At 27.1% G+C, this 21176-nt stretch overlaps 1 protein-coding gene across 1 annotated transcript in view; it reads left to right on the forward strand.

Annotated features, from left to right (window-relative positions):
- The first annotated feature begins 863 nt into the window (after positions 1–863).
- Positions 864–21176, forward strand: part of LOC132952621 (uncharacterized) — an 80190-nt gene continuing 59877 nt past the window's right edge. Inside the window, exon 1 of the mRNA XM_061024955.1 lies at positions 864–1253. Within this exon, the coding sequence (XP_060880938.1) occupies positions 1202–1253 (52 nt within the window). The 5' untranslated portion in view covers positions 864–1201. The remainder of the gene's footprint in view (positions 1254–21176) is intronic.

The following is a 21176-nucleotide window of genomic DNA, read 5'->3' on the forward strand; positions in this document are numbered from 1 at the left end:
ATTGATTGAAAATATTATAATATCAAATTAAAAGACATAAAACCTGAAATACTTTCATATCATAAGGTTTTTATTTTTTTTGATTACCTATAATAGTATTTTTGTACAATGTATACGATAACGAAATAAATATACTGATAATTAAGATATACGCAACAATTAAATATCTACTAATATAATGAGGATTTATTATTCCAAATTCGGTCTACAGTTAGTGTGATTTCTGAAAAAACAAGTATTTACTTATTGAAGGGTTTAAATGCGTGTTGGAATGTGATGAGTGGTGACATTAAAATATTATTGAGGAATAAAAGTTTAATAACACTTTTGTTGCGCAAAATAGTGCTAATTTAAAAATATCATTAAATTCATTACTTTTATAATATATTAGATCAGGATTTGTTCTGAAATACTCTTTGAATATTATTATCAGTAACGTGTTAATAGAAGTTTTGAGTTTTAGTCGACGAGTTCCATAAGTCCAACCACAAATTACGGTTCCGTATAATATGGTAAATGATAATAATATATAATATTTTATTGTGCCAGTGTATTTATTGCAACCAGTCTATGATTATTTTATCAGCTACTATCATAATATTAGGTATTTAGTGACTTGTATATAATATATGTTTTATTAAACAAATACCTGTATATTTTATTATAACATAATGTTGACAAACTATATACATAACTATATTTTACATAGCTGTAAAAAATAGGTATTCATTTTTCGACAAAATATAATAATAATATTAGGCGTTTCCACGTCGGTCCGGAGACGCGTGTCGTGGCGCTGTCCCGAACTATAATGTGCATCGCACGGCGGAGATATTGCTCCTACCGGCGGAGGAGCATTTTGAAATTCGACTGCGCTCGCGACAGTCATCGGCATCCCATTCGAGAGGGTTGTCCGCGTGACCGCAACGGCCTCCGCGGAACACACATGTGTGATAATACGCAACAACAATAGTTATTATTATTTTTCGTCATCGCAATAATATTATCATAACCATTACTATAATAGTATTGTTGCCGTTATTACATAAAGCCACGCGGCCGCCAACGCGTGTGTGCGTGCAGATACAATTTTTCAGACATTGAACAGCATAATATTATAATTTTTTTTTCATACCCGCGCAGCACACGGAAATACGACATTCGACCGTATTTTTAATTTTTAATTAATTTTCACTCAACTATGATCTTCGGGCACACGTGGATTTTCGTCTGTACGTTGGTTGCGTACTGCTGTAAGTATTGATAAGTAAATTAATGTCTGCTAAATTATAATAATATTACAATATTCGAATATGTGACGAACTAACGCAATATTTACGAGATCGTAAGAGACAATAAAAGCAATGCATCCCTTATTAATTAAAATATACGTCAACGATTCTAAACAGACGATTCTAAGCAGACGTCGGTACATAGACGTGAAATATTTTAGGCATTTTTTTCTAATTCTTTCGGTACGTAGCTATAGGTAAATAATTTGTTTAACTTCTACAAAAAATAATTAAAAATAAATATGTTACGTCAAAAATGGACGTGTCGAGAGTATACACTGGAAATCAAACAGATTTAACTATGAAATGTGATAGCACAGAAAAACGCGTATAGTCCAAATATTTTATCTAACCTAAATTAATATTTATTATGTGTTATAACGTGAATTTATAGTTTAAACCTAAAATAGGTAGGTTAAGTCTTAAATTTATTAATTTTAAAGTATGGTTGCGGTTTTATATAACTAATAAAATCCACTACAAATAGGTCAATATTTAAAATGTATAGCTGTACAGGAGACGTACATTTGGTCAAATTGCTTCTAATATATTTAGTGGGTAATTACCTGAATAAATATTTTAGTACGGTCTCTGGCTGATCAATGGTGTAGCCCAAAACAAAACAACAATTATCCATAAGTATATTGCAATTAAAAAAATATTACAATTACATAAACCATTGTTATTATAATTGTTAGTCCTGAATAAAAAAAAAATAGTATAAAAATAATAGTGTTTTCAATGACATATTTTCTTTGTTAAAATATAATAAGGGACATCGCCGAATACATATATACGTATAGTATACACAAACTGTTCTTTTCAATTACATCATTAAACTAAAAGCTTGATATAATATAGCATAACAGCATAACAGCGTAACAGTATAACAGCCTTAGATCATTAACTTAAAAATCATAAAACTTGTTACTAAAAAGTAGTGTAATATTAACAAAAACAACTATGCTTGAAATTGTATATTAAATATAAATTAATAAACTAATTGTATAGTGTTATTTTTAAAAAAGTACATCGCACAGATACGCAGGTACCTATATATTAATTGATTAAATTTAAATTTTAGTCTTCGATTTATAAAATACAAAACACTATGAGATAAAAAAAATTTTAAAACCATTAAATTGCATAACTAATAAAATACTATATGTACAGTATTATATTTAGTCCACAAATGGACAATTATTGAACAATTTTTAGTACATATAAATAATTAAGTGGATTCATCTCAATTTTACGTAGGTATTCTAAATTTTTTTTTACGAAATACATTTTTCCACATTGTATAAGCGATTTAAATATATATATATATATATATATATATTTTTTTAATACAATATTTAAAAATTAAATTATACAATTTTTATATTGAATTTAAAACTTTTTCGTTTCAAAAAAATAATAAATACGGGCTGTTTAAATATTACTCACAGCTTACAACACAATAAAGACAACTTATTTTTAATTCAAAATTATAAAAACAGTTTTATAATTGATTTGATTTTAATAATTTTATTTAAGAATAAATCACAAGACTACAAAAGTGGTTTTTAGTTTTTAAAACAAACTTTGATTATAACTTCCTTTGAGTAATAAAATATTTTATCTATTCACAAATGTGTTGGTGAAATAAATATTACCATAGTAATATTATACTACACAAGCTCATGCCGTCTATTTTTATTCGCATTATTTTAATTCAATTTTTACCATAAATATCATATTATAAGCCATGTTATAAAAGTAATCTAAAATAAAATTCAATAAAAGATATATTTATAGTCCTTTGATTTGGAGTAACTTATTTAAATTCTTTATACTCACTATGATGGTGTTTTAATATTTTATATTATGCACCCTGTTGAGCATTCTCTGTATATCAATTAGTGAAATTTTTGAGATAAATAAATAAGTAATTTTTATTTTGTGTGGTTAACTATACAAAAAGGACCTCTATATAATAATTTAAGTTGGCGTATTTCCCTTGATTTTGATTCGTATCCAATTATTTTGTATTCTTTTTAGATTCTGAGCGGAGTGATGAATGTATTTATTTTACAATGATGCGTGTTTTTTTAAAATTAATTTTTATTTTTGTGTCTTTCATTAAATTTTGGAGTAGTAAAATTTCTTTAATTTCCTTCAATCTTGTTTCTTGTTTGATGGGAAAGTGAATGTAGTTGGTGCATCAAGGAGGTTACAATTCTCAGAAATTTTCAAAAGTACCAGAAAAACAAAAAAAAAAAAATTAATAAAAAACGGGAATTTCTTCGACAAAATCGATTTTAGTAAGTATTTAGTGTAACTCTAAAATAAATGACCCAATTTCTAACTCATAATAATTTGCATATTTTCGTGATTTTTACGTATTTTGTCAAGATTTTAAATTGAAATGCTACAAAAAAATATTGTAACTATGGATTTTTAATATTTTTCAAACGCCATTGTAACAATATATTAGGATCCTTGCATTACATTTTCAAGCTTTTTTATCCAACAAATAAAATTTAATTGACACATTTCGAAAAAAAACCAAAAAAATTGGAAACTGAAAATGTCTGTAAATAGTTAAAAACAAACAAAAATATTTTGAAAATTTTATCATGTATAGAAAATGATAATATAAACAACCAGTTAAAATTGCATGTTTCTATGGTAATTTCTTTTGGAGTTACACCAAAAACCAAAATCGATTTTGTCGAAAACCAATTTAGCATACAATTTCCAGGTTTTCCTTAATTTTTTTTTTGATTTTCTCGGCGCTTTTAGTAAGTAGGTTATTCTGTAACCAAAAAATATAAAAACACAGTTATTTTTTATAGTTATTTTATGTTCAAAATTGAACGAAATTACATAATATTTAATAACCAAGAATAACGATTTTAGTTATTTTTTTGTAATTTTATAATATCAATTCAACTTACTGGCTAGCGTTATAAATATGTAATAAGGATTAATTAAGGAATAACAATACAAAATATTTAATATAAAATATTCTGGACTGGCAAACCGTCTCCGTTCAGAATTGTTATTCGTATACAATGATATTATAATATCATTGAATACAAATTTAGTACCATCCATTACAGTGACCCACTTATAACCTACTGTACAGCTGAGCGACATCAACTTATCCGCTTTTTTTTTATAACTATTTTAACTATTTTACACTAAAAATATTATTTCATACGATAGATAATTAATAGTTTTATACAATATAATATGCACTGAAAGAGATGATATGATATTATGTGTTTACCAAAGATTGAATCAAATTTAACAGACTCGTGTTTATGTATTTATATAAACGGATCCGGTGCAGATGCGTACAGTCTATTTTTATAATTTGTCTCACTCACGTACAGCGTATTTACACAGAATAACATAAAGTCTCATTTGCGTACACACTCATTTCCCTTCACACTTGGTCAGGCTTAGGGAGGAAAAATTATGAGGATGTTTATACCACGATTTATATACCCGTGTATAATAACTATACCAGTGATCCAGCATTGACACTAATGTGAAGTATATCGTAAATTATTTAAAGTGATGCCCGCGTATGGCCTTTCGCTCGCTGCGCTGCGCACGGACAAAATAAAAAAACGAAAATATCCCTCGACTTGTTATGCAACACCGCCTCAAGTAGGTCAAAGGCCTACCTATATTTAGGCGGCAAAAGTATACGTAGGGAATTCCCAGCATTTTACGCTGTGTACGCAAATACGACTATAATATTCGTTTGTAGTTTGAACATCGATAATTATTGTGTGCGCAAGTGAGACGTACGCATGTGCACCAACATCATATATAAATAAAACGTCTAAGTTTAAAGAGATATTACATAAGTCCTTATAATTTGTTTGAATTGTATGGACATTTTAATTTTACACAGCTGAAAGACACGTTTTGATAAGTGATAACAATTTATTATTTAATATAATCTGTAATGGCTCAATTCAAAGTATTACAAAATATTGTATAATATTATTAGCTAGGTATCAACAAAAGTAAATGATAAAAATAAAATTAAGTTATAACGTAGTTATATATTATTAAATATAATACTATGCGAAAGTAAGGATAATAATTTTGATTAGAACTTAAAATGTAATTTAATTTGGGTTGAAGTTACGTAACGGGTTTAATTAATACAACATTAAATTACGTGACAAAAATTATGATTTACCAGCGAAAAAATCTTAACATTTTTATAACTTATAAATCTGAGTTTACATATAAATATTCTGTATTATAATGGCTTGTGTACTTTTACATATTATCTTAATTAAAATAAAAATTTTAACTTTTATTTTATGCTGTACGTACTTACCATTATTTAGTGTCTACGAACAATGTACTTAATTAATTTAAATTCCTTTTACCCACCTATCTAATCCACATCATAGGTAGGTACACTTATTTAGTATGAATAAAAAGTCTTCTGGTATTTTAAATTTTATTTGAACAGTGATATATACATTTTTAGAGAATTTTTTCATTTTAATGTACATATTAAATACACATTAAACATAGATGACTTGGGATCGTTTTGAAATAAGTTTTTCACATTCAATATTTATAATATAATGTAGGTACGAATTGTATTCAGTACCTATTTTATTGAACTGTATGTCTGTATGCACAGACATGTGCTTAGCTAACAATAACACTACAATGTCAAACGTTTAATTTTTACAGTAAATTGATACATTTTAACTTTTTAAATGAACTATTAAGTAAATAAAATTAAAACTTGTTTGTTAATGTACAATCATAATCTTAATTTGTGTTGTATCATGATTCCCAAACCACAATTTACAAGTAACATAGGTCCAGAACTTTTCCAACTTCACTACAGAAGATTCCTTGTCAAATTTACCACTAACAGAAATCCTCCGATTATTATAGCAATGTCCTTGAAAACCATCCACGGTAAACTACATTTGAAACTCAAAGAAAATGGTCAAGAGGCCATCTAAAGTTTAGATTTTAAACTAAAATTAAAACCAACAATAACAACCGACAATTCATGGTGCTATTAATGGATACCTTCCCAACTATGTAGTCATCTATACCATATTGTATTAATCTTGTAAGTTATTATGTAAAGATTACTAAATCAAATCAAGTTACTTATTAAACATACAAAATATACTGATATTTAATGATTTTTCATACGAATATTTCTAATTTATCGTACATACTAAATGGATTATAATATTAGTTATTACTTCTTTTTTTATACAATCTGTAAAGGAATATTTTTTACAATAAGCACAATTTATTGATGTTGTGGATTTATAAAAAAATAATAGAAAAAAAAATAATTAAATTTACAACTTTTCAGACAGGGACTTTTGTGAAGTGACTATCCATTGATTGAACTTCATAACATGTAAATATAATATTAATGGTTTTTTTTTAATTTACAATAATATACACAATAGAGTTAATTCAGTAATTAAAATAGTATAATAAATTAATTCACCGAGCAGAAAAAAAATACATTTTAATTAATAATGCATGCGTGTACACATTTGTATCATAATGAAACAACTTTTATATATACATGAAATTTTCACTAAAAGCATTAAAAAATATTATAAAACCTATAATATGATATTGTATTTATTGAAATGTTTCAATTGTATTATTGATTTTTAGTGGAGAAAAATACATACATTTATTTTTAGAAATTAGGTATATTATTTAAACTGCCTTCTTAAATTGTCTGCTGTTACCGAAAAAAAATCAAATTAAACTACTCGTTTCATTCTCTCCAACATTTTCATGGTTTGACTAATTTAGCATTTAACAATAATTGAAGAATAACTTATAAAAATACGATAAAAATATGTATAGATTGAATTCCATTTTGAATCAATGAATAAATTTTAATTTTAATTTTTTTAATTTTAACCTTGAATGTAATAGAATGACGTAAGTTGATTTGAAATTTGGACTGGTAAGCGATAATATGACACAATAATTAATGAGGTGGTTTATTACCTAAAAAATACGTGTAGCAGTGTTATCTGCCATTATGTATACCTCTAGGTATAAAAATAATCAAACAGTAATTAAAGTAGGTGCGTCGTCTTGGCACCCATAAATCGTCAAAACCCCCTTAGCATATCTCATTGTTTTGTACCCGATTTGCATCCATTTGTACCCTCCATACAAAAATTTGCGCCCCTTTCCCTTTTACGCAAAACCAAATACCCCGTCCGGGTGCTGTAACGACGTCGTATGGCAGCCGGAACCACTAGAAGTCAACCGATCGATTTCGGACCTATCACATCTTTTTATACCCGATTTGTACCCATTTGAACCCTCTACATTTTTTTTACCCCTTTTCTTTTTACGCAGAACCAAATCCCCCGTCCGGGTGCTGTAACGACATCGTACTGGCACACAGCGACTTTATTGGATACGCAGTGCTTGGTGTTTTTCAAAATCTTTGTTTTTCGGTTTACCTAAATGTAATAACTCATCTATGGTAATAACTAATTGCATTATATTACTATTTTATGCGAGTATATAAGTATATTGTTATTTGACAAAATTACTTTGTTATATTTTACTGAATAAAATGTTCAATTCTCAAGTTTTAATACAAAATCACGTTTTGATAATAATCTACTCCATTAACATCTTCAAATGTATATGGAGGTTATGTTAGTGGAATCGAATACATCATGTTAATATACACTTATAAAGACCAATATCTCCGTTTCATAATAATTTGAAAAGCCGTTTAATTAATACTGTTTTTGAAATACAAAATTAGTTTTTTTTTATTTATTATTTTGGTTTATTTTTTGGTAGGTACGAATACTACAAAATAAATTAAAGTTCCAGTGAAGTTATAAGTTCAAGTTACATTTAAATGAAGTTCCTGTTAAATCAAAGTTAAGTTCCATACAAGTTTTATTAAAGTAAGTTCCATATAAGTATTATTAAAGTTGAGTTCCAGCGAAGTTCAAGTTAAGTTCCATATAAGTACTATTTAAGTTGAGTTCCAGCGAAGTTCAAGTTAAGTTCCATATAAGTTTTATTAAAGTTAAGTTCCTGTCGAGTTAAATTCAGATTAAAGTTAAGTTCCATTTGTTAAAACTTTTTTTGGAACTTAACTTTAACTGGAACTTAACTTTAATCTGACTGGAACTAAACTTTAATAAAACTTATATGGAACTTAACTTGAACTTCGCTGGAACTCAACTTTAATAATACTTATATGAAACTTACTTTAATAAAACTTGTATGGAACTTAACTTTGATTTAACTCGACTGGAACTTAACTTTAATGAAACATGTATGGAACTTAACTTTAATAAAACTTATATGGAACTTAACTTTGATTTAACAGGAACTTCAGTAGAACGTAACTTTAATTTAACTTGAATGGAACTCAACTTATAACTTCACTGGAACTTTAGTTATTTTGTTGTAATTTAAAAATAGTAGGTATTCGTGGATTTATGAAACTTTTTGAGTATATTCTTATAATTATTTAAATACACGATAGCTATCATCTTCTCCGAATACTGCTGAATACGAAATTAATAATTATGATTTAATATGTTAATTTTAAATGTATCCGATATATTTTAGATTTTAGATTCTGAGCGGATCGATGACTGTATTAATTTTAAAATTATGTGTTTTATAATTTTTTAATTTTTAAAATTATTTTTTCTTGTGGTCTGTGTAAACGATAAGTATTTGTAATAAAGATTCAATTTTCATACATAATATTATATTTAGCACTCAGAATGTATTCATATGTTTATTTTTAGTTTAGTTGTAGGTATTTAGTAAATAATAATAGGTATACGAAATTCAGTTTTCGAATAATAATTTAATGTTTGTTTTAGTACCTACACCATAATAGGGAACTAAAATGTTGTAAAATTTCAATTTGGTAGGTGTAGTGTATAAATGATGTGGGTACAAATGTATTTTTGGTGTTTTTATGCTGTTGTAAGATCAATTTATGAGAATCCTTGCATTAAATTGTAAGATTTTTTTATGTGTATAATTATTTTATAGAAAATACTTACATATAAGTCGATCAGAAACTATTTCCACTGAATGTTAATAGTAAAAAGCTATTAAAATATATATTATTTGTATTTATTTGTTAATAATAATTAAGACTTAAATATTAGCAGTAATATTGTTCCTTTCACAAAATGTTTTTTAATTATTCTTAATTTAATTTACATTTATACGTTTGGCATTTATCTCAAAGTGATCTCTGAATAATCATTCAATGATGAATTTAATAGTTACATTATCGATTACATTAATTATTGGATTATAAATTAGAATAAACCACAGTTTCCAGCTTCTACTACAATATTATTTTATGTTTTTAATTTTTAAAATGCAATCTGCACCTTGTGCCGGTGATTTCACACGTAATATAATAAAATTGATACTAGTAATGGGTACCTGATTGTTGAATTAAATTATCTACACGATTTCAAAAAAAAAATATCTATGAAATATAAACATCCGCATTTATATTAACTATAAATTCTTAATTGTATGAGCTATACATATTACATATTATATTTTTCGAACAAATTATTTAAAAAAACAAGAATAATTTCTATTTTATGTCACACGGGTTGATCTAGCAACTGACTGCTACGACAACTGTGCAATTTTTTTTAAGCATAATCCGTTTTGAAAACGTCCAGAAAAGAGTCTGTTTTAAGACTGTGTGTCTTGATAACAACTAATTTAATTTAAAGTGTATTGTTATATTATATTATAATAAAAAATAATAATTATAGTAAAATATATAATTGCAAAACATTTAATACCTATATCTAGCCATCTAGGGAATAAACCACACTAAAAAAGGTGTAAGTATGCTAATAAAATACATGATCAATGATAATGATAATGTATTTATGTATATAACATTATATTGTTTTAAAAACTTCGCGCAAACCTAAGGTTATACCTGCAGGTGTATAGTACCTATATGCAAAAAGGTACGTATTAAACTTGGTGTGGTGAAACAAAGACGGCCTTTGGACTGTTCGGTCTCGTGTATTTTATACATTGCGCTTATAGGATTGAGCTTATAAACGCTTGGCAATAGATATTTAATTTAAGTCTTAAAGTAAATCTAAAATAGTAATAATATGAAAACAAACTTACGCGTAAACATGGACTCTTCCGGTGAAACCTAGCTAGATAGTGCCGCCGTCGCCGAAGAAACAGCTATCTTCATCCATCTTCATTTCGCTCCGAACTAAAACTTGAAAGTATCGAAATATTTTATGAAAATAATCGGATCATAACGAAATGTGTGAGTTTGTATTAGAGTATGAGTACCTATACGGTCTGTTGATAAATCGTATACACTTTTACATAAATCTTTGTGATCAGCAATGTACTTATTCTGGATTTCTATTTCAGTTATAGTTTGCATGCCAAATGTAACTATGCAAAACTGGTCCGCAAGTTTATAGACATTCTATTATTCGAATGCATTATCCCGCCAGTTCCTCTAGACATAGTGTTTGAGAAGTTATATTTTTTTGGTATCTAATTAAATTGCTATATGAATTTTTATAAGTTACTGCTATGTAGGTACTTGTGACTTGTCCAAAACTCGACTACCGGGTTTTAAATAAAGTTGTTCTATACTTCAATGGAGTGGATTGTTGCTATATCAAAAACGGGATTTTGTATTAAAACTTGAGAATTGAACATTTTATGCAGTAAATTATAACAAAGTAATTTTGTCAAATAATACAATATACTTATATACTCGTATACAGTAGTAATACAATGTAATTAGTTACTACCATCGATGAGTTATTACATTTAGGTAAACCGAAAAACAAAGATTTTGAAAAACACCAAGCACTGCGTATCCAATAAAGACACTGTGTGCCAGTACGACGTCGTTACAGCACCCGGACGGGGGATTTAGTTTTGCGTAAAAGGGAGAGGGGTACAAATTTTTTTATAAATAGTACAAATGGATGTAAATCGGGTACAAAATAATGAGATATTTTAGGGGGTTTTGACGATTTATGGGTGCCAAAACGACGCACCTAATTAAAGTGTTTCAAAATTTTTTGTAAACATTGTTTAGGTATAACGATTGAAAAATAAAAGTTGGTTGCTTAAATGGTGGCTTGTAGGCAGGAGCGGCGTTACAATGGGGCCAGGGTGGGCAAGTGCCCCCCCAACATTTTATTTTGCCCCTCTTTTGCCCCCCTACAGTTTAATGTTGAACATTTTAATCTAATCTGAAAATATATTTTATATTGAGCATTTTATTAAATACTATAATCTTAACATATTATAAAGCAAAGTCCCTTTTTCTTTCTGTATGCTTGGATCTTTAAAACTACGTAATGGATTTTGATGCGTTCATCTAGTCGATCTAGTCATCTATCGAGCTATCAGAAATGTTTAAAGAGTAGTTTGAACCACGTTAGATTTATACCAATTGCTATACCCAATTCACCACAAATAAATTGTTCACCTTGGTCGATTTAGTTCGCGAATCTACCCACATTTATCTGTGAACTGAGGTACCTAAGTAAGTACACCAAAACCAAAATACACTAATTTAATTTTTTTTTTCAAATTTTTTGGCGGGCGTAATCAGGTTGTAAGTATAACTAAAATGATGTTGGTGTAGTTAATAGCCTCAAAAAATGACTCGACCATTTTCAACATAAGTTATTTCAATAGATTATTACTTGAAAATTGGAGGGTGCATACAGCTTGATTTTTCAACTCATATAGGCTAAGAGCTCACATATGATTTTTTTAGCATATGAAAAAATAATTTTTTTTTGTCAATCTAAATGGTTGCAATTCATTATATATTATACTAATATTATAATTAGAAGAAATATGGTAGGATATACATTTTGTACAAATATATTTATTAAAAATACAAATCTTTGGCCTTGACAACGTTGGGCGAGACAGCTAGTATATTATAATATAATTCTATCCTAATAATTTTTAATTATTTATATTCATTTTATACTAATAACTAATGGTATGTTGATAGTTAGATATAATCATAATAATAAAATAAAATAAATAATTCTAACATCAAGGCTGGGCAAGTAAATGATTTTTTTTAACTCAGTTAAGTTAAGTTAATAAACACCAATAACAAGAAGTTTAAAGTTAAAATTTAATTTAACTCAAGGTTAACTCAGTTAAGTTAAAAGTTAATACACACTTTTTGTTAACTTTTTATTAAATTAAAAAAAAGTTAATTTGTTTATACAACGCTAGCGTTTTTAATTTTTTTCCACCCAAAACTAAATTTTAGGATATAGTGTTAATACTTCATATAGTGTTTCCATGTAAGTTAGATTCGAATGATATAAATTTTTAACTTTAAACAATTTACGATACATATTTTTTGACATGAAAACGAAAAAAACTGAAATAGTGAAATATTATCAAATTAAAAACAAAATAAATTAACTTAACTTACTTCTTAAAATGAAAAATTAACTCGTTAATTTCACGTTAATTAAGAAAGAAATTTAGTAAGTTAATGAAAAGCCAAAAGTAACTAATCAAGTTAAAATAAAATTAACTTTTTAACTCGTTAATGCCCAGCCTTGGCTAACATAATAAATTGCATTTTATTGATTTTTATTTCAATAGGTAATACCAATATGATGCTATTTAGATACTTAAAAAGCCCTCTCTGTATTTGTTTGATTGCAATGAACATAAAATATGAATGTGCATATAACACATTCGTATGTCATACACTCATACGTCATATAACTTTATTACAAGTTTATATAAAACATATTATAAGTACTTTAGGTTATACCTTATACCTACTTTGGATTCCATTATGTTAAAAATATGTGAGTAAATAAAGACATTTTATTAATTAATTATTTTTTTTGATTATTTAGAAATATAGCATATTATACCCAAAACATTTTTAGCAATACTTTCTAAATATATATTATATAAGCAAATTAGTGGGTGATTTCTATTATAATTTGCCCTTGTATCGCCACCCTAATGAAAAATATCTGGCGCCGCCACTGCTTGTGGGGAACACAATTAAAATATTAATCATACTACAATAATTAAATTGTAAACATTTACAAATAAAGAAATAGCAACAACAACAAATTCGAAGAAATCCGATGTAATGACAGTTTTTTTTCATTACCTAAAGAATAATATCATAAAGTTGATTTTATTTAATTTTTGCAGACACAAATGTAAATTAGTAAGTTTGAGTAAAAGTGAACTTTTAACTACCTATTCACTTAAACCAAACGTAATTAGGTATACACCCCTTATAAATCCAAGTACTGTTGAGTTATATATTTCTCAAATATCACTAGAATTTTTGTGTATAATTGATTAATGATAACCTTAACTGTATACATTCTAAAATGTAATGATATGATGATTTTTAGTTAAAAAATGTATACATTTTAAGTTAAATTGAATCAAAATTTAAATTACCCAAGAGTAAATTAAACCGTCTAAACTTTATTACTAAATATTTATTTGTAAAAAGTAAAAATTAAATCACAGTGTAGGTGGATTTTAAAAATTTCAAAAATAACTAATACAAAGTTAATTTTATTGAAAACCAAGTGACATCGATTACCAAGTCAAGAGCTGTACCTTTTTATAATTTATAAAAAGAGGAGCAATTAACTCATGATGAAAAGAAATGAAGAAAAATTGAAAGAACTACAAAAAAATAAAAATAATTGAAAAGTTCAAGGTTTTGTAAGTATAAGGTTATTTCCAGTACGAACAATTAATTTATAATACATTGGTCCTATTTTTTTTTCGCAAATGGGTAAAGATGTTTGTATTTTTTTTTCTTTTCTAAACCACGTTTTCTTCTGCTTGCCATATATACATATATATATTATATATATAAGCGTTATAAGCCATATTTATTTATAAAAATAAGAAATTATAACTATATAATAACAGAAAAATGAAAAATCGACAAATTGTAGTTTTTTTGTATTGTATTGCAGCTTTTTATTCTGCTCGTATATAATAGTATATAATATAATATAATGTAATAAACTATCACATGCATTTTATTCTATTGTTGTTAAGACAGTAAATGTCTTTTGTATTGAGCCTTCCGTCAAGTTTTAAACGATGTCTTTACGTCAAAAATTAATTAACCTTTAACACTGTAATAAAATAGCTAGCTTGTAGAATCATCCTTATCGGGGCTAATTGATTGTCTGTGTTCCATTATTGTATCCCCTATATTATCAAAGCTTAGTTCCTTTGGATACTGAAGTCTTCATAATTTATCATTGTGTATTTAACGTCATCAAAAACAATATTGACATATTATAGGCATTAATAATCATAAAAAATCGTATACACACCATGACGGTCTTCCAAATGTTGTGTGATATAAATGGGGGAATTATATGTATGGATGTTGCACGATCCCTACCATTTTTGAGATGATTTTTATTTATATAATATTATATTAATACAATATATTGTTTTTGAGTTCGATAGAACTGCGTGGAAATTTGTACATACATACATACATACATATAATATATTAGATACAGTTTATACATAATTGTGTATCCACTATATTGTATTCAGTAAAAATAAATTTAAAATACATATATTTTATCGTTTATCTCAGGTTGTAGTTGCATAATATCGAATTTGTTCGTGAATCATGATAATATTTGCCCAACTATTTTGTTGGCATCCATTATTTATTAGTATATAGGTTTGTTTCAATGTTTCATATTACATACCGTCCAAATGCTAAACAAATAAAAAAGCAACTATATCAACTCGTATAATATTCACAATAATGCACGCTATCTTATGTATTCCCCATAGTGTCAAGCTGCGTACTTCAAAAAACGCGAATAAAATTTTATAATATTGTTAACATTTTAAACGAATGATTTGGACAATTTATACCAAGCTTTTTGGTTAGAGAGGACGCCACTCCCGCATGATGTGCTGTCTCCGTCTTACAAACGTACGACACATACCTAACAAATTTGTGTTCAACAGTTCCAATTCCGTGTGGTAAGACCATCTGACCATACATATAATAATATGTGTTTTATACTTTTATCGTGGATTTTTTTACGATATTTTTATTTTTCAAGCAATTTATGAGTGGGAGGTACGTACAATTTTACAATTTTAAAATGTCCATAACTTATTTAAAATAGGAATAGTGTAAAAAAAAATGTATTACAATTATAATATTAAAGCTTAGGTTTTACACAAAATCATCGGAACTGCAGAACACAAAATTGCTATGTTTGTAGGACGGATACAACACATCACACGGGTGTGGCGTCCTCTGAATAGAATGATACCTACGTAAAAATAATGTAACGAACATCGTCTTCAGCAATGCCACACAAGTGTCAACTGTCATCAATTTTTAGATTCTGAGCGAAGCGATGAATTTATTGATTTTACAATGATGTGTGTTTTTTAAAATTTTTTTTTGTGTCTGTCATCACCTTTTAGGACAGTAAAAATGCTTGGATTTTCTTCAACAGTAACTTTTCTGATAGGAAAGTGAATGTAGTTAGTACTTTGGGAGGTCAAAAGTAAACATTTCTCAGTAATTTACAAACACGACATGAAAAACAAAAAAAAAATTAAGGAAAAACGGGAATGTTTACAAAAAATCTGTTTTTGAGAAAATCGATTTTGGTTTTTGGCGCAACTCTAAAACAAATGATCGTAGGTACATAACATTTTGACTGAATGTTTATATTAGCATTTTCTATACACCATAACATTTTCCAAATATTTTGACTTATTTTGAGCTGTTTACGGACATTGTCAAATTCCATTTTTTTTAGTTTTTTTTTCTATAAATATCAATAAAATTTTATCTGTTGAGTAAAAAAGCTTGAAAATTTAATAGAAGGCTCCTAGGTTATTGTTTCAAAGGCAGATGAAAAAAATTAAAAATCCTTAGTCACAGTTTTTATTTATAAGCATTTAAAGTTCAAATTTTGACAAAATACGGAAAAATCACGAAAATTAGCAAATTATTTTGAGTTAAGAATTCATAAAAATTTTTCTTTTTAAATCTAAGATTTGAAAATGTAATATAAGATTACTCATAAGTTTGTCTACCGTTATCAAAAAAAAAAAATGTCTACAAAAAACTTAAATTAATTTTTTATGAGCGTCTGAAATTTATATTTTTACAACATTTGATATTCATTCGATTTCTCATGTAACAATTTCCTTATTTTATTGTAATTAAAAAACGAATGACTGTAGATACTTGAAAATTTCACTGAATGTTTATATTAGCATTTTCTATATACCATAAGATTTTGACTCTTTTTGAGCTGTTTACGGACATTGTCAGTTTTCAATTTTTTTAGTTTTTTTTTATAAATATCAATAAAATTTTATTTGTTGGGTAAAAAGCGTGAAATTTTAATATAAGGCTCCTGATATATTGTTCTAATAGCAGTTGAAAAATATTAAAAATACATAGGCACAATTTTTTTTTATAAGCATTTAAAGTTCAAATTTTGACAACATTTATCAAATTTATAATTTATTAATTATTTTATAGTTAAAAATGTATAAAATGTTTAATTTTTATGGCTAAGGATTGAAAATTAAAACACGGCTCCACGTAAATAGGTTATATATAAATTACTTTATTCACAATAATATCATCAAATATACTTGGTAATATCATAGGCTGACTGACCGTTTTCGCTCAGAATCGTTTTTTTTATACAATGATATTATATCATTGAATTCAAATTTAACACCATCCATTACAGTAACCCACTTGTAACCTACTGTACAGCAGAGCGACATCCACTTATCCACCTTTTTTATAATGGCTGGTAGTGCATTGGCTTTTTTTAAATAAAAAAGTTTTGAATATAAGTCGACCGTGCTGTAGGTTTTTACAGTCACTAAATCAAAAAATAAAATTGCAATATGGGTACGATTAAAATAATATGTATTTAAGTATGAGATGATATAATATTATTTATAAATAAACAACAACGCCGAAATGATTTTTGGAACGGTTTTTTAATACGCCTATTGTCTTACGTCTTTTGTACGCCTACGCATCATAACTTACGTCACGCGATGATGCATTGCGTATAACATAAAATATATTATTATTGTATTGGAATGACAATCATACAAGTCTTGCACTTAAACTAATCAAACCACACTTGTAAAACGATTTTTTTCTGGATTTTTGAGATTTGTGCAGTATGTGAGTCTTCAGTTGTTATATCAGCTCTATTATAATAATTTTTGCGAACAATTTCACTATAATTGAACAAAGATTACAGGTATATTTTAACAATAGCTTCGAGACTTTTTTTTAATCTTTCTTTCCCATTTTATACAGATTCGTTGGACTTTATTGTAGTCACTTCTTGCATCTGACAGTATTCATTTTAGTTAAGAATTCGACTTGAATATTGATTAAATGTATCCCCACGTAGCGGCGGGTTTGGAATTTTTTCATGTAAGTTTAGTGAAAACGTCAGGCATATTGTTGACTGTACCTACTAGTAAACCACGGGTGTGCCGCCGTGCGTACCCGTGTTTCCTGTCGGTACGATTTTCTTTACCGTTTGGTCAGATTTTGGATTATGACCATGGGGAGGGTACTGTTGTCTTCGTTATGTCCTCCCATATCCCTGGCCGTACTTGCACAAGGGGGGTTTGGAATTCATCCCTAAGCCCTTAGACCTTAGTGTGGTGCTGTTCGCGCGTTCTGCACTGTGATTGGTGGTCCTCAAAAGGATCGTTTTCTTATGTGGTGATGCGTACCGTTACAAAATACTATATATTTAAATTAGGTATAACTTTAAAACTATGTCCGACTTCCAAATGTTGACTTCACCATCGTTTACGAATGCTTAACTACATAGGTACGTTAAAACAAATTACTGATTACGATGTGTACCTATACCTAAATTAATAATATTTTGATTAAGTCAGAAATTTGTTTTAATTTAATGTGTAGTAGAAATAAGATAACTGGCTGATTGTGTAAATTATGATTTCATCATAAATCTAAAACACGTTAAAATACGTAAAAAAAAAATCAAAATTCGTTATAGGCGCTGTGCGCGGCAGTAAAGTACAATTTTGTACGCATTCGTATAAACGTAAAATCGCAAACTTTGAAAAGATATAACTTCCAAAATGATCATTTCCACAAATTCTTTTTTGCTTCGTTTAAAAAAAATGCTGGGTAGAGTAAATGTATTTCTCAATATTGTTTAAGGAAAGATTACTTATCAATTTTTTTTTTTGTACCAATTTTGTTTAGAAAAATACATGTTGTGTAGAGTATATTTTTCCAGGAAGCAACATACCAAGTAAGGTGCTATAGCACTTTATCACCCCCCTCGGGATCTGTCCCTGACCCGACCTATGACATTAAAATATTTCATACATTGATAGATAAATAGTTTTGGACAATAATTTGAAGGAGGTTTCCAGGTTGGTTTATCCACAAATATCACACATGAAGCAAATCATACCCAATCATATAATATAATATGAACATATGTATAACAACCAACGGAAATAAAATAAATCAGATAAATACGAAAAATATATTTGAGATTTTTCACAATTATCACACATAACTTATCTCATCTCACTAATTCCAGTTTTAGAATTTATTTAGAGGATTATTTTTGATGAATTATCACAAATGATATACGTACCTATATATGGTCATATCAACACACTACATATGTACATAATATTGAACAAATCAGTAGAAATATGACATCTCAAAATATTAACATCTCCAACAAATTTTTTTTTCAGAAAATATCAAACATATTTATGACGTACTGAAGACCCGTTGTTGTTATGTTTGAAATTTGAATAAAAGAAATTCACATTCATAAAAAATGCAAAAGCATGATAATTTTGTATTCATAAAATCATTCGATGCCAATGACATTATAATATAAATCAACCAGACGAATTCAGTAAAAAAGTGTATCAAAGACGTTCTGGAATATAATCATGGAATGTAAAAAGTCTAATTTAATGGAGATGAGATAAATACTATATTGACAAAAATATAATATATTATAAATGTGTTATTATGTAAATATTATTTAAATGTGTAACCAAATATTTTTAGAAATTAATTCAAAGTAAAAACTATCGATGTTTGTAATATTTACATGATGTCAGTTTGACGTTAAGTTTTAAATTGTTCGATATGAAATATTATATTAAAATAATGTCTGAAACAAAATTTTTAACTAAATCCAAAAAAAAGATATCGTTTTTTTTTTGTTGCTTACCTATACCAGGTATTGTCATCATTATTATTTATTACGTAGACAACTTTGATGTTAATATTTAAACAACAAGTATTTTAATATAAACATTATTCGTGTACAAATAATCAATATTGTCATATGATTCGTACCAAAATATCAGACCATATTATTATTCTTTAGGTGGGTACACGTTTATTGAAAAATAATGTTTGGTAAGAAGATTAGGTAGCTATACTTTTAAGATATAAACATTATAAACATTATGCTTGTAAGTTTGCAGCAAAATGTTGTGTATTTTTGTGTGTAAACAAATACGGTAACATACAAGTAGGTACATATTATAATATGCAATATAACATATTATCAGTATTAAAAGTAATTTCATTTTTTTGAAGAAAAAAACAGAATATACGACTTTGTTCATCATATACGCAAAAACGTAAAATAAATATTGATCTCGAGAAATTTATCAAAACATATTATTAAAAAAATGGATTTGTATATTTTTCATAAACACTGTGTTCATTGGTCATGGCGATAATAATTAACAGCCTAATATGGGCTTATTAGAAAACAAACGTAGGCATTTGATTTCGTGAGTATTTTTATGACTGTGCCACACTATACCGCGGTTGAACACTACAATAAATGTATATTACCGGTAGGTACTAATTGGTATTCATACAGCGTATGTCTGCTTTATGTTTTAATTATTTCTCAATTTATTTGAACCGTGCATTTTTAAACAATGCATTCCATCAAAAACACTCATCACTGATAGTAAAAATGATTTTTTTTTTTTTTGTTTATAAGACAATATGTAAATCCACGTACACTATAAAATTAATTATTAAAATGTAAATATTGGTAAATAAAATTGACCATCTATCGTTTTGCCGTTAACTCGTATAGTTTTATTTACTTTTTATTTTGTTAACTTGGTATAACCCATTCAAGTAAATATATTTTTTTTCAACAATATTCATAAATCTATACATTATGAACTGCGTAAAATTATGAAAACTGTTCATATTTTAGATTTCAAATCCATCCTGATTGAATAGTTTGAGTGTGGACAAAATAATAAATAATTATATTAAAGAATCACTGGCAAGGATGAATTCGTAAGATAAATGTGTATCAAAAATTCAATGTCTAGACAACATCTGCTATATAACTTTTACATACAAATTTCTGGAAATAGATAAATTTACACACCATAGTAGATAAATCCCATTAATAGGTACATTGGATTGTATCTTTAGATACCGCACAGTGTTTTAAGAAATAGTTTTTCCCATTTTTCCTTAAAATTCATTCTTTTTTTTAATTTTAAATAAAGTGAATTTCGTTTTCAATTTAAATATAAATAAGAGATGTAAATTGTAATTTGAATATTTTTTCCACCTCGTTGAATATTAATTGTTAATATCTTTGATTTATTTATTATAATATATTTAGGTACTTTATTTCAATAAAACATTAAAAAAAAAGTATTTCAACCACGTAAACCGGTAACGCCGTCATATTT

The sequence above is a fragment of the Metopolophium dirhodum genome, chromosome 9 (assembly GCF_019925205.1).
Source record: "Metopolophium dirhodum isolate CAU chromosome 9, ASM1992520v1, whole genome shotgun sequence".
NCBI classification, from domain to species: domain Eukaryota; kingdom Metazoa; phylum Arthropoda; class Insecta; order Hemiptera; family Aphididae; genus Metopolophium; species Metopolophium dirhodum.